At 37.4% G+C, this 16,386-nt stretch overlaps 1 protein-coding gene across 2 annotated transcripts in view; it reads right to left on the bottom strand.

The window, feature by feature from the left end:
• MYRIP (myosin VIIA and Rab interacting protein) overlaps nucleotides 1–10,685 on the bottom strand; it is a 223,514-nt gene extending 212,829 nt beyond the window's left edge. The window contains exons 1-2 of one of the 2 annotated variants that reach the window (XM_072851423.1): nucleotides 10,576–10,685; nucleotides 9,440–9,464 (exon numbers count right to left, since the gene is read on the bottom strand). In XM_072851423.1, coding sequence (XP_072707524.1) covers nucleotides 9,440–9,464; nucleotides 10,576–10,685 — 135 coding nt within the window. The remainder of the gene's footprint in view (nucleotides 1–9,439; nucleotides 9,465–10,575) is intronic. The other variant, XM_072851424.1, reaches the window with a different exon arrangement.
• Between the last annotated feature and the right edge of the window lie 5,701 nt (nucleotides 10,686–16,386).

Raw genomic sequence — 16,386 nt, 5'->3', positions numbered from 1 at the left:
GAGATACAGATGATAATTTTTGCATGCCTAAAACATTACAAATGAAAAACTTAACATGTTAATTTACACTACTACTCTTTCTTTTAAAAATTATTTTCACAAAGGTAACAAAAGCAAATCTGTTTTACTTCACACATGCAACCAACAAATGTTAGAAAGTATCTCCAAAGGCATTTCTGAAACACCACTTTGGAAGCATTGACAAAGTGTTTTGACATCTTTGGAATTCTCCCACACATGCATACCCCTTTTTGTTTTAGCTGAAAATGTTCACCAATTTCATTTAGAAAGAAAAATGCTGAGAATTTTGCCATTTGTGAAACAAAGATCAGCTCTCTCTAACATACACCTCAACTCAGTCAGCTCCGTTCCCTTGCGAAAGTTGTCTGGCAGTCCTTAGATCTCACCATAAACACAGAACGTGCTTATAAACACTAAAAATTGAGCTCCCCTCTAGCTACACATTGTGACATTTCTGGAAAGTAAGCAGATCATAGTTTGCAATGGTTCATTTTGGAATGAGGTAGAATGGTGAAGAATCCAGCACGTGTTTTATTAAACCTTAACTTACAAAGCAGCTGTCTTTCCATGAACTTCTCATGACACAGGCTCCTAGACTCAGGACAGATTTCTAAGAACTGGTATCCCATTCAGCACAGCTCATTCCTCTGGCACAGCTTTAAGTAGGAAGCTACACATGACAATTAAGAGTTCTAGAGAACCTGAAGGATGAGGTGTTGGGTGAATACAAACTCACCACAGCAATTTGCTAAGATTCCCTTTCACCTGTGCTGATTCAATAGTTCGAGTCAGATCCTGTGACACACTCCAAGTTTCAGCATAGTGAACACCACACTCATTTTGCTCCTTCTAATACAGTGGCCTTACCTTCTCTGAGTGCTGCTTCCACATGCTTAACATTTATTTGCCATGTGGATTCTGACACACTTTCAGTTCTTCATAGGCTTCAGAAAGGAAGTATTAGCAAGTATTCAAAACGCACCTTTTTATAATAAAAAACACGGACAGTAGGAGACAGCTCTACACTCATTTCAGTGCACAAGGGCAACTCAACTTCATGGCAGCCCTCTTCCACTCTGCCACCTTCCTGTGCTGCTACTTACAGCTGTTCTTGGTTCTCCTCTCAACTGAAGGCACAGGAACTGGTGCAAAAAAGACCAGAGAGACTTCATTGTCTATGAAGAACATAGAGAATGGAAATTCTTTAAGTAAGCAAAGGCGAAGACTATCCCTTGATTCACCAACAATACTTCCTCTTGAAATAAAAGCATCGGCAAATCAAATTTCCAGTCAATATTCTTTTTCTTAAATCTAGTATCTCTGAAATATTATAATACTTTTTAAGAATGGTTACTGCTTTCTAGGTAGAAGCAGAAGTCTCTTCCTTTCACAGACATTAGTGTTTCTTAAATGTGTACTTTTAAACTTCCATAACGCGTATGTTTCTGAAAAAAAAAAGTATTAACAAGTCAAATTTCAAATCTGAATGACAAGTCAGATTTCAGATTGACAAACTTCACAATGATGAGCAGTATCTCTTATTTTCTTGAAAACCAAAAGGTGAGTATATTTAAGATAGGAAGCCATACAGCTTCAGACAGATCCATCCAGACTGATGCAACCAAGGACAGGTCTACAGCATGTTGCTATAGAAACTCACAGTAAAACCATTCCCTTCTGGCATAACCCCCCCACACACATTTTAAATACAACACTTCTTCCAAAACTGTAAGACTCAGCACGTATTGTTTACAACTTAGTGAACATTGTATGGAAATACATTTAGAGCATCTCTGTACTGTGAACTCTAATACGAAGAATAAACCCTGAATAAGTTACGTTATGCAGCCGTTCTGTTCACATTTATTTACACGTTTTACCATAACTTGGGAAAGTACTATTAATTGTACTACTATAGTAACACCTGAATAGAGAACCCAAAACTTAAGGTAGACTTAGGCTTGCATAGATAACAACTGTAAGCTGATACAAGATCCTGACCTGTAAAATTACATAAGCTGGATAAAAAACACACTCCTCCAATAAAGCCATAGGTTTCATCCAGCATATCCACAGACCTTTTAATCACTTCTTTAATTGCAGCAATCCCTAACTGACTTCAAGCACTACAGTAACAGCCCATAGATGTCATAAAAACAAGCCCATGAAGTTAAGAGTATCCAGGAGGTGGGTGTCCCAGTGCACAGTATTCATTTGGCTTTTCCAGCTTTGGATTTAAACCATACTCCCAAGGTGCAGATAAGTTGTTCAGACCTTTCTCCTCTGGAGCAAGACCCTGAAATTCAACTGTCCATGACCTGACACTTGTGCTCTTTCACATTCTTCCTAGCAGCTTAAACTGGTTCCTGGAAAGTCACCTCTGCAGGCACTATTGCTTTCAGTTTTCATCTTCAGAAGCATCAGATTCTGAACCAGACACTTATCGCCCTTTCAAAAAACCTTAATCTTTACTTTAGACAACACAATACATACACTGACCCATCCATTTCACACATCTCAAACTCGCTGGTTGCTCAACAACAAAAAAAAAAAGGCTAAGCACCTCATAAGATAATTTCTTCTGCTCTCCAGCACCCTGTTTCATTTAATGTCCATGAGGGTGTCCACACTCTCCATCTTCCCACTAATAAAACAAGTTTTCTTTACCAAAGGCTGAATGTTTCAGTGATTACCTGCTAGATTATGGGTTTGTGTCTCTTAGGCTAATTATTAGCCCAGCAGTGCTTACACAAGACTAGAAAATCATCATTTTTTGTTCATACATTCGCACTTTGGTCCAGTACGGTAAAAAGATGACAGACACACAGTAGATGAGCCCAACTTTCAATGTGGTGTTTGCCCAGATCTAGCTAACCTCTACAGAATCAACAACTCTGAATTCACAGGGCAATGGGGAATAAAACTCAAGAGGTCCATATGGTTCACCCTCATGCCCAAGGCAAGTTCCAGAAACTTATGGCATTCAGACAGAGCCTCGAATACAGATTTTAAGGACAGCGTAACAAAATTTCCCCAGTAACCTCCTCCCTCAGCAGACTCCCTCTATCAACCCATGAACTTCAGTACATGTTTCCCATGAACTAACATTGAGCTTTAATAAAGAGGTTTCTGATAAATTAATAGTGTGTAACATATTTAACAAGATCAGTATCTTGTTTCTTCAGAAAAAAGTTGAAGCACTTTCTCTGAAAAAGGCACTTAAGTTTTAACATTTTCAGCAACTATTTTCAGTGTGACTGAATTGTACAGACAGGAGTCCATACTCAAGAGAACATCCCTTCTGCAGGGCTAGTCAGGTGAGAGAAGATTACTCCTACAAATCATGTTTAACAGTTTAGACTCTTCATACACAAGATATCAGAGATTAAATATTGATTTTACATTATAGCTATTCATTATCACTAGGCACACTTTTGGCTAAACTATGGTCATTAATTTGATTAGTCATAACCCACAACGAAGACCAAATTACCACAAAAAAGCCTGCAATAAGTTTTATAACATCTCTGCAACATCATACTGCTTCCTTTAAATACTTACCCACAGGTCATGCAAGTCTGGCACAGTGTATGTGGGCTGTATTTCAGCTACATCTCCCATGGCCTGTCCAATATTGAAAAGTCTTAGCTGGAGAGATTTATTTCTATAAAAATTTCTCTAATATCCCCCAAAATTAGGCTTTTCCTTTTTGCACCTTTTCATAAGCATCGTCTCTTATGTTTCTTCATGCTTGGTTCACCAGCATTTCCTCTCAGTTGAAACTGCATTTGTATATAAAATTTTTAAAAGCCAAAACTCACACCTGGAATTGCCTGTATTAAAATACTTGGCACAAAATTCAAGAATGACAGTTTTGGGAATGAGGTCCTGCATTTGCCAAATAACTTGTTGAGAAGTTCCATCCATGCTTTCCCTATAGCATCTATACGGCATTGAAATAACAAGGACAGTCATACTGGGTTCCCATTATGGTCACAAGCATGCACAAGCAAGATGCACAGAACTGGTTTTATAGGCACCTAAACATAAGCTGCTCTTTGGAAGTACCCTGGCATTTTTCCCTCAATTAGGCAGAAAAAATTTGGACCTAAACCTAATAACTTCAACAGCAGAAAGTTCTTTGCTTCTAATGACAGATTCTTTCCAGTGCCCTGATTTCTCTCTTGTAAAGCATAAACTACATCCTACCCTCTTGTCAACTGCAATCACTTTCTCTGCTTATAGGTGGAGCAGGGACCAATGCTGAGTCAGCAGAACCTACGCACTAACTTTGCACCAGGACCCTGTGGTATTAGAGGAGGGAGTTTTGGGCAAATCACAGTAAAGGAAGACTAAACTAAACAGTGCTGCACCGCACATGAAGTGGGAGGTTGTATCATTGCTGAGATACCTACTTCCTTGTCTAACCCCAAGCACAGCATTGACAGCAAGCAGCACACTTGGATCACTGTTTCTTGAAATTAGTGACAAGTAACAGTTTCTAAATGCATTTTAAAGTGCATCCTTACTGACTCTGCAGCAAAAACAACCATTAGCTATCTGGCTTTCATGTAAAATTCATCCAAGTCACTAACTATTTTTTGATAAGCAACTTACCCTGACCTGAGACTACAACTAAGGGATATCTGTTAAAACATTAAACACTGCTGTTGAGAGAGGGCTACACAGTAACAGTGTAAGGCATCTAGTACACAGATGAAGTTACTGATAACTCTTAACCCTAAGAGCCTGCATGAGCTAGGAAACAGGTTTCTTTGCATCTTAGAACATTATGTAACAAAACTGGTGATAATCCATAAATAAAGATGTCTTGCTTTTAAACTTGTTAATGAACCCTTACGTCCAGGAAACAGCTGTACTGCCCTAGATATGTTTTAATCTTGTTTTATAAGCCAAAGCAGTAGCAAAATAACATACTAAGTTACAGCTATGACTCTGATGAATCATTCATTGCACTCAAAAATAATTTTAGACAGATGAGTGCTAAACTTATGACAGCTCAGCAGAGCCTTGCACTGGAGAAGTGTGCAGCTGTGTTAACGTGGGAATCACAAAGAGCACCTTTCTCAGTAAACTGCTCTAAGACTTTTTATCACAGGGAGAGAATACATGTGTCAGGACAGCCCATAAAGAAGTGCTAGCTGTTCTCCTTAGCACAGTGTGGCCTTACTCTCAAGCCTCATGGGCAGAAGCATGGATATGAAGTCATATGTTACAGCCTCCTTCTCTGGATCCCTTGAGGAGTTAATGAGCAGGCACAGGAACCAGAACAGTACCTACCTGCTACAAAAAAATCAGAGTAATGGATGGGAATGTTCCTTGTGTTCTCCCCACACTGTTCATCAGAGTGAAGGGCAGGCAGGCTGACCTTATGAAATCACTTCAAGCAACAAGGTATTGACCAGAATTTCATCTGCTTGAACTCTGAAGCTTGTGGAGATGAGACCAATCCCATTCCTTCCTCACTAGGAAAACAGCTTTAAAATGGCTTTTTTTGGAGGCAAGGAGAGGAGGGAAGACAGAGTTTTTGGTTGGTTTGTGTTTGTCTTAAGGTATTTGATACAAGACTGCCACAGGAAGGAGGAACAAGAACTGATATGCATAATCAACAGATCACTACCCAAATGTCTGACTTGGCATTTTGCCAGTTTGACATGACTCACACAGACAATATTTCAATTAACAGAGGTTGGAAAGAGTTTAATATTTTATCCACTACAAGACCCATGACCCATACTGTAAATACACTGAAGTCTACTGTAGTCTGACAAGAAAAAGCATCAAACTGGTTTCTGGGTTTTGTCAGGTATGAGAATTTGTTTCTTAAGAAGTCTCTTCACAAATCTACTCATGCTGCAATGGGCTACAATGTAAAAAGAGCAGAAAGAAGAAAGCGTACTCTCAATTTAAAATGTTTCATCATCTTCTACACAAGGCTCTATACTAATCCCTTACCAATTCTTTGGCTAAGAGAAAATTAGAACCCCCAGAGTGGAGAAGACCCTCCAGTGAGCACACACGTCTCTCTCTTCTGCAAATAAAGCACTGCTGGAGATTTGATCATGAATCACTGCAGTTTCTCTTTACTACAACTGAAGATGCAACTGCATAATGACAGCAAAGCTGATATTCACCAACCCAGCTACGAAAGACACAACGTCAGGCAAGACGTGGTAACATTTCTGCCTGTGGGTGACAGTCAACTCTCAACACTTCCTTTGTGCTGTTCCAGTGACCCCACATAACTATATTAAGTCATTAACGTGTTATGATCACATGTCCATATGGTACCAGAATGTCAGTAATTTTTCCTTGTAAATACTTTTTCTCAGGTGATTAAGAGCAGTGATTTAAAAAGAGAACCATGTCTCCTGCAAAGAAATATTTTTCATCCCTGCCCAATGCAAGTTTCTAAGGTTTATCACTAGAATACCACCACATAAACGTCTGATTCAGCATTCACTATGGTGATGGAAACTTTTGTTAGCCAATGGTTATAGGAAGACAGCTTAAGTCACTTAGGCCATGGTCTCCTAAAGTAAAGTAGCTGCTGACAGGTAAAGCATCTGCTCTGTTGGCAGCTGATCAGCACTGAGCCCTTTCTATGCCTGCCCCTTTCCCACCCTTCTAACTCTTCTCCCTTTGCAGTCGTTCTGAACGTTAAATTCAGTATCAGAACAGCCATCTTTTAACCTGTCCATATGGCTAAAACTTAACTGGTTGGGAACATCTACCACAATAAGATGATCCATCGATTTTTTTTCTGTAAAATGATAATGTCACTTATTTAAAACAGCCCGACTTCTCAGCATTCCTAACGCAAAACAAATGGACAAGCATGTTTATAAATACAGTGGTAACTGTAAAAACGAAACCAAAGGGTGAGTTGATTTTGCCCACAGCAGAGCAGAATAAACAGTGGAACATTTAGACAGCCTGGAAAACTGAATACACAGACAGTAAATGGAAACAACTAAAAGACAGCAATCTCTTTTAGACATCTGTTTACATAAAGAGGCCTATCTCACAAACACACATTTGGCCTTGTAAGTTCTCCTCTGCCATTTCTTTAAAAAAAATTTCAAAAGCAAAAACCACAAACTGCAGATATGATGAACATGTTATACACAACAAAACGTTAAAAGTTCAACCCTCAAAACAGTCCAATCTTCCCCATTGCTGACATTCTGCAGATGCATGGTCTGAAATTCAAGATTAAGAAAATAAATTTGTCCACAAGAAAACAAACGATTAGTGTGTCCAGTCAATTTGCTCTAAAAGCCAGCTACGATTGTTAATGTCCCAGTATCCCAGAGACAGCCTGCAGAGCTTCTATAGCAGAGGTGAGGTACACAAGGCTGCACTACCATAGCCTAGTCCTGAGCACACATGCCAAGCAACTCAAACTGATCACCTTCCTAATTATGCCAGATCTGCCTGGTTTGTCTACTTCAACTGATTCACAGAAAATCAAGCCCATCTATTTACAAGTTTGTGTTACAATTTTAGCCTCAGTGACTCTGGATGATTACACTAACATTGGAGTAAATAAAAACATAACACTACTGCCAAAGAACAGAACCAACACATAATCAAAATAGAAAGATTATGGGTGAACAAGCAACAAAGACCAGTAAATAATATTAATCTGGTATCAGGCTGAGAGCCATTGCAAAAAAAGAAACTGAACTGATATGAAGCAGTAAGGCATAACAAAACAACCACACTGATCACTAGTTATTTACATGTGTTTATCTTATTGTTATCTTACTATTTTTAGCCAACTGATTTTTTCACAAAATGTACAAGAGCAGCCTGTCTGATAACACTAGCATGAAGTTGGGAGAAAGATTTAAATTAGAGAACCACTGCTAAAAATTCTCACTGCAGAGAGATTCAAAACAGCTTTGCAGGAGAAAATGAAGATGATCAGTACAGCTTTTCTCCACACATTCATTATGTCATTTTGTTTACAGAATATGGAATAATAAATTAATGTGTAACAACTGCAATATTGTAAGAGACTTTGGTATGTTAGCTCTAAAACAGTTGCCATTTTACTTTACTACCTTGAAAACATTTATTAGGAGTGAAGATAAACTTCATTTCTTGTAGTATGATACTTAACTCTTCAGCTTCTGCTAGCAAAGCAAAATTGAAGCCATCAACCACTCAGTTTTCTTAGCTTTCATTGTTGTCCTGATATAGTGGAAATGTGTCATGTATTCCCTTAAGTAGTTCTTGATCTTTAGAAATAATTGCTCCCAATGGGAATAATCCCAGAGAGAGATCTGTGAAATAGCTACTTAAATCCTTGTGGGGAAAAAACACCCAAAAATAAAACTATCTATGGTATGAAGAATTATACAGAAACCCTATTTTAAGAAAGTATCACATGCGAAAGCTTCAACAGTTCCATCCAAAGACTAATGTTGCTACCTGGAATTAATTACAGGAAGAAAAAACCTACCTTCAGATATAACTTGGTTTTGAATTTATTAACAGCAGTCTAACATATAAAATATATATATATCAGGTTTTTTCTCTTAAAAAAAGATTACAAAGCTTGACAATGCTTCTAAAGTGAAACTATACTGTAGACTTTGCCAGTTGATAACTTTCTAAAAACAAATGCAATAGACCCAAGAATATCAAAAGCAGACACAAGAACTAATCTGCTTTCTTACAGCCTGGAAAAATCTAATCTATAGCAAGGTATAAGTTTCTTATATGATTACATTTTCTATTACATAGTAAGATAAAAAGATGTGTTGCTACATCTTTCCTTTTAACTCTGCATTTTGTAAAATAAAATAAAATAATGGAATAGCCTGATTAAAAAAAAAGTCATAGCTTTTAAGTCAGAAGTAAGCTCTGAACTTCACTGGCAATTTTTAAGGTCATTAAAATTACTTAAATTCATATCTTAAATATCAGCCTATATTTCAGAACTTTGACTTTGTCAGTATAGCTCATTATTTGCAGCACTTTAATATACTTTAATACTTGCACAAGGCATGAACTACACTCAAGAGAAAAAAATTTGCATACTCATATATAAGCTGAGTTGAGTCTGTGTGTTTCTCCTACCTTTCCAGTGTTTTATCTCCCTTCTCACACCAGTTTTCTGCTTGTGAACATTCAATTATCAAGCCTCATAGACAGCTTCAGCAGCAAAATAATAAAACACAAACACCAGCAAAAACTTTATCTATCCAGGCTTTCAATCAATTTTCTGTGGGCGTGCCTTACATCCTTCCCCCTCCTCCTCTCACTACAGGGTCTAGTTGTATAGAATAAGCAAGATGCCCCAGCACTTGCTAACTGTGGTATGCTTGCTCCAGTAAGGTACAACTAGTCACATAAAAAAAAAGCCAGAGAGAGCTCCCGCACTCACCCTCCTTAAACTGTTTCTAGAATATCTTGGCTTTGTTGTGAAAGACTACCAAAAATAATCAGTACAACCCATGGCAAAACAAAGGAAAAAAAAAAAATCTGTGTGCCATCCTCATCCAGTCTTTCCTCCCTGCAGCAAGCTTGCACTACCAACCCAAGCAAGAACTTGCACAGCATGCCAGAATTGAATTAGGCCTATGCCGCAAGCCTTCTTCCTTGTTCCTAATGTTCCAAGTAGTTTCAGAAAATAGTAACAGAAAACTGACAGATAGGATTCCTCTCAGTTACAATTGCACATAATATATATGCCTAGTTTTGTGTTTATTTCAGTCACCTTCCTGCTCTGTTGACTTCAGCTTGATGCTAAATGATAAAGAAACAGATGATATCTGTGATACTAGCACTACGGTAAAAGAATGTGCATTTGCCAACTACAGATAGAGACTTCAGACCATTCTAGAGAATAAATAATGATGTGTTCAAAGAAGGTAATAAAAAAATCAAATAATTCAAGGAAATATTATTGAAACTACAAGAAAAATATTGTATCTACCAATTCAGGTCTCTGTCAGTAGTCCCCTTGGCACATATTGAAGTTCCTGGGCTGAGAAAGTTACTTTGCAAGAAGTTCCATTTGTTTTCTTCTGGGTTGTTTCTGCTTGCAATCATTTTGTACACGGACTACGAAAAGCAAATTTAACTTTTCAATACAATGGATAACACATCCCACTGATTATTTTGGGGAAAAGAGATAGGTTGAACTTCTTCACCTTCAGATGTTTGCATATAGACAAAGTTTCTGAATAAAAGAAAAGGAACTGACCACAGCAAGCAAAAAATTCTCTTAACATAAACTTCTGTTTTTGTTGAAGTCAACAACTACTTAGCATCTACCCAGGCGACATAAACAGATGATTTAGAGACCATTGTTGTGGTTTAGGCCAGAATAGACTAAACAAAAATGAATTACTACTCAGTAATTGAATTCATGTGGAGAAGTTTGGATGTCTGTCTGTGATAGGAATGATTATTAATGCATAGACCATCACAAAAAAAGCTGTGTTCTCCCATCTCCCCCAAAACCAGTTTGTAATAATCCAGAGAGACCAATATTTTTAACCATGTTTTTATTCTTACCTCAGCCTTTCTTCTTCTTTCTTACGAAGGCTGAAATCTCGCTGAACCACCTGGAGCACATGCTCTGCTTCTTCATCAGTCAAGCCAGAAAGATCCAGTTTTCTCCCCATTATATACTCTGTCCTGGATATGAATAACTATGAGGAATATCTGAAATCAGAAACAGAAAAAAAAAAGAAAAATAAATTGAAAGCACTGGTATTTTTCCCCAAGTGTGCTGAAATCACAGGCACATCTGCCCAACAAAAAGAACGTTGCTGCCATAAACGTCAGAGAAGAAAAATCACAGAATCATAGAATTGTTGAGCTTGGAAAAGACCTTTAAGATCATCGAGTCCAACCATTAACCTAACACTGCCAAGTCCACCACTAAGCCATGTCCCTAAGCACCACATCTACAGGTCTTTCAAATACTTCCAGGGATGGTGACTCAACCACTTCCCTGGGCAGCCTGTTCCAGTGTTTGACAACCCTTTTGGTGAAGAAATTTTTCCTAATATCCAATCTAAACCTCCCCTAGCACAATTTGAATGATTCATTTCAGAATTATTTTTCAAGTTCCATGCACCAAAAGCAATCACCCCCAATTTAAAAAGAAATGCAAAAGATAAATTATTTGGGATATTAAATAATATTGAGGGAAGACCTTGGTGTTGCCCTCAACAAGAAACAGGTTAAACTAAGGTGAAATCAGGTTTAGACATTACTTAAGTTTTTATGCCATGAGTTTGCAAAACTGTTTGCAAAACACAACGTGTATGAGCAGAGTGCAACTGTGCAATGAGCGGAGAACATGCTCTTCTGTAATACTCAAAAACATTTTGTACTACCAAATTATTTTAATAATTATTTTAAAACACCATTAAAAAAAAGTAAGCATATACATTTCAAATGCATTTCCCAGAGTGACTGGAAAGATTTAGATGTCACTACCACCACGGTATCATTATTTTCCCTTTCTTTGAATTACAATGGAGGAGAAAAAGTAGTACTCAATGTTATGTGTGAACTGAAGGTACTATAAAGTTTGAACTAGAGCTTGGTCCATTTATTTCACTAATGGATTATCAACAATTTGTTCTAATTTATTTTCTCATGACTTTTATTAATTTTGTTGAATTCTAGTAAATTCAGTTCTCACTATGAATTTCTGTAATTTGATTTATGTAATTATTTGGGCAATCATAAAGGTGTCCATCCCCACTTTAAGTTATGATTTCAGAAACATCACAGTTTTTGCAGCTCTGTTATGAGCTCCTAGCAATGTATATAATAATTACAAACATACAAAAGTTATTACATTATACTGAAGAGGCAACTATTACTGCCTCTTTATCCATCATGAGTGTCAAGTGAATGAGGCTACGTAAAACACATAAGCTGGTTTTGTCTCAAAAAAACACTTCTAAGCAACAGTGCTATGGCATACAATTAAGTGCTCCAAATAGTATAGCAAGTAGAAGGGGGGGGGAATTCACCTTTATTTGCTAAACATAACAATTCATTTGTTACTTAGATGATTATGGGGGATGTGGTTGGTTGGTTTTTGTTTGGTTGTTGTTGTTGTTTGGTTTTTTTTAAATAAAATGTTTACCTTCCTCCAATCATCTGGTTGCAGTTCTTCAAACAGGAAAAAACCCAACCTCATGGAAGGAGGATATTGCTTATTTTTTCTATTTTGGTTAGGCTATCAGTGAAGTTTAGAATACACTCTTCATTCAAGGAAACAACACTTCAACAAAAACAAGCAGACAGGCTAGAAGCTTAGGTGAAATCAAGATTTCAAGATCCTTCCAGTGAGACACATGCTCACCATAGAGCTAACAAAGGTTGCAATGGAACAGTATGTTCTGGCTTGACTCTTCGGGTTTACTAAGGAAGCGGAACAGGAACATCAACAATGAGTTAATAAAGGCTATAAAAATGTACTTCTAAATAAAATTACCCTGATTTTTGTAGAAAAAAGTGCCACAGAAACAAAGGACTATGTGTAGTCCTCAATAACTCTACTTGCAAGGCCAAGAATGTACGTTAAAATTAAAGGTTGGCTAAAATATAGTGAGGAACAGCGGGTAAGATTTTCCTCCATCCCCCACACATGCATAAACCTTCCTGAGATTTTCACCAGAATGTTAAGATTTTCTGCTGTCCCTTCATCTGCAGTCCTTGTACCAAAGCCTCACTGGGCACTGGCAAGCATAAGAAATGGTGAGGTAGGGCTTACTGAGGTTACACTTACATACTGCAGCTCAAAGACAGAACAAGCAGTGCCCTGGGACACATTCTTCTCTTCAGGCTTTGGGATACCTGTTCAGCTCTTCCCATGCAAAGCACTTCAGTGCAAAGGCCTCTGACTTTCTAAAACCATGAAAGGGCTTCACTACAGGAAAGCCACATCCACAGGGAAGTAAGCAGGACTTTTCCAATTAACTTTTTTCACACCCATACACTTTATGGGAGAAACACAGGATATAAACTAAAAGGAAATAAAACTATTTTAAGCAATTGCTGGAGCCAGTAGAGACACCTCCATGGTAGGGCTACAGTTGTCCGAGACACAAGACAACGAAGATACTAGGAGATCAAAGATGCCATTCCAGTTATTCTTGAGCACCAAGTTAACAACTGTAATTAACACTGTCATAATAAGTTCTCCCTTCAGGTCTTCATCAAAATGTTTTTGGAAACTTTGTCAAAAATAATACTGGCTTTTTTTCACACATACAAACTGGTCCATCGGTAAAGAAAATTATCCCTTTGTTTCAGCCGCCACTGCCAATTGTGAGCATATATTAGAAGGGGGAAATTTACCCCTAAATCTGGGGGTAAGCGGGCAGCCCCACTACCTCTGATTTTCTGGGGTTGGCAAAGACTTAATTTCAAGTATATATATACTTTAGAATCACCAGTGACTTTAACTTTTGATTTTTTATGTGGTTTATTTACCTATAAGACTCTCAGTCTGCATTCCAATATTACATTAACCTCTAAGGAACTCGTGTGTTTTTTTCCCAGGAAATAATTTTTCATCACATTACTAAATCATCTCTGATCTGGGAGTATCACAGCAGTTTATAAATATTTATAAACAATGCTCAAATGTCTTTTTTTCAGTAGATCCGGATTACGCATTTTGGAAATACACAATGGCAAATCCGCTAGAGGAAGTGTAACAAGTTAAATTAAAAAACAAAAAACACAAGACACCACCAAAATAGTTTCTCAGCCTAAAATAACTTCTGGCCTCAACTGAAATAACTTACATGAGGCTGTTCGGATGTTTGCTAAGTATTACGAGTAATACTTCTTTGCTAAATCTCAAACTGAATACAGAATTTAAGCTTTCAGAGACATTACAAGGAATAATACCATTCCCTAGAAAACTTCTGCTCAACAAATTAACACACTGTAACAGGAAAGCCTAGACTCACAATACATAATTGGGTATTGTTTGAGTAATACTCTAATCTTAATACTTCTTACAGTCTGTTTTAAAATCTAATTAAAACTTCCATATCAAAAACGTTTCTTGAATTTAACCTTTAAAAAAAACACCAAAACAACCACAAAACCCCCACAGAACAACGAGCAAATGAAATGTCTTTCAAGAACTGCAAGCAATGCTTCTGAATTTTAAAATGGACAAGAGCATCAACATAAGAAACGAGGGCAAGTAGTGTATTTCCTAGTCACTCGTATAATAGGTAAGCTGTTTGGACTTGCAGTCTCAGCAGAAGATTAGCATTACAGGAGGGTGGGGAGAAAGCCCACAAACTTTTTTTTTTTAAAGTACCAACTAAGATTTAAAACAGATTCTCTGCTTGACAAACAGCCACATTGTAAAGTTAATTATCCAAATGGTCACACTGAGTATTGTACAACACAGACTTCTTAGTTTAATACTGTAGCGAAGAAATCAGCACTAGCAAGGCTGCACCTGGAGTGCTGTGTCCAGTTTGGGTTCCCCAGTACAAGATAGATATGGACTTACTGGAGCAAGTGCAGCTCAAGGCCACAAAGATGATTAAGGGACTGAAACATCTTTCACAAGAGGAGATGCTGGGAGCACTAGGACTGCTCAGCCTGGAGAAGAGACAGCTCAGGGGGGGCTATACAGCGTGTATCTGGAAGAGATCCCTCCAATACCCTGGCACTGCAAACAAGAATATCCTACAATTCTTCTCATTTCTGAGCAAATTTTTAATCACGATTTCACCTGTTTCCACAACACAGTATCATTTTTGCTTTAAAATGCTGCTCCTGTGCATTAATGAAATGTGATACTTGAGGAGCCAGTATCACAAACTCCTTCGACCCAGCTATTTGCAACTGAAATATTTCATATAGAATACCTTTAGTTCACATGCTTGCAGCTTTAAAGTCACCAAACTAAACACCAGAGCTTTTCTACTCTGTTCTGCTACTCTACCACTTCTGGTATTTTCCAGCTAGAAAAATCAAGAAGAAAAAACCTGCTAGTAATTGTATCTTTGATTCTGTCACCAACCAACTAATCTATAATTCCTTCAGCAGTCTGTCAGGACCTAAATAATACTGCTCAATCTGTCTTGTCATTATAGTTTGACATTTGACCAACTTTTGCAGAAGTCTTTTAGTACCTTACGAAATTCTTTGTATAATCTTATAGGTGAACATTTTGCCCTTTTAAATCATACAAGATAGCCACCTTTCTAAGCCAAAAAGGAAGACAAGCACTTTGTCCACAACAGAGCTCCTCCACCACACCTCATATTCTAAAAAAAGTTTTGTTTACTGAACATCCAAAAGAAGTGATCACATTGTCAGCACAAGGTCATTACACTAAATTTTTGAATGTAAATGTCACTATATATCATAGATAAATTATATAATGTCACACACTTTGGTGACGAAAATAAGCTCTGAGTGTTGAAACTGTAAAGGGGATTCCTGTGTTTTGAATTACGTCAACACACTTGAACAAAACAGACTTTAGCCAAAACACAGCATTTAAAGAACATTACTGTCCAAAGTCATTTCTACTACAGCTAGCACATCATTAAGTCTAAAATGAGGCATAATTAACATTGCTCACAAATTTCTTAATCTTTTTTAAACTCCAAGAAAGTCTAGAAGCTGCAGTAAACAGCACTGTAGATATTCTTCCCTTTTCACTGGAAATAAACTAATGCCCCAAAATAACAAGATGGAAAATATACTCATCGGAAATACAAAGCCACCTCTTTGGATGAAAAATTAAGCACAGCCCAACCGTCTTCAAGATGAGGACTTGTATCTGGTGTGCTACATTTTAAATGAGATGCAAGACAAAGATCTCAAAGAGGATGTTACTCTTTGTACCCTCACTGATTTTAACTGAGATCTACTGCACATATTTCCTGGTCTATAACCAAAGCAGAAAATTATCTTCCTTTCAGCCTTGTACTAATTTTACGTGAGATTTGTTTAAAAAACCGAACAGCTTGCAAGTTCCTGAGCAAAGTTAGGTTTGTTTCACTAGAGGGTGTCGGGGGTGAAGCAACAGGTTTTTAAAAGAACCATGAAGTTCATTAGGTTCCTTCTGGGAGAAATGTTCTTTATTAATGCAAGTTATTACAAGAACTGTGTGTACTTCTTGTCTAGAAGAGTGCTGGGACATACTATAATGGGGGAAATTGTAAATCTTAAAGGTCAAAGGTTAGTACTGTGTGGTTTTAAATTTTAATCTATTTAGAAATAAAATGTAAGCTATAGAAGCAAGAAGACTGTGAAACTCCTATTTAAGTACTGAATATGAAATAGCAGAAGTAGAAAAGCTCCACTAAAGTCACA

Source organism: Ciconia boyciana, chromosome 2 (genome assembly GCF_034638445.1).
Source record: "Ciconia boyciana chromosome 2, ASM3463844v1, whole genome shotgun sequence".
NCBI classification, from domain to species: Eukaryota; Metazoa; Chordata; class Aves; order Ciconiiformes; family Ciconiidae; genus Ciconia; species Ciconia boyciana.
Note: the sequence above shows the minus strand (reverse complement) of the source record. Positions and strands in the feature narration are given on the sequence as shown.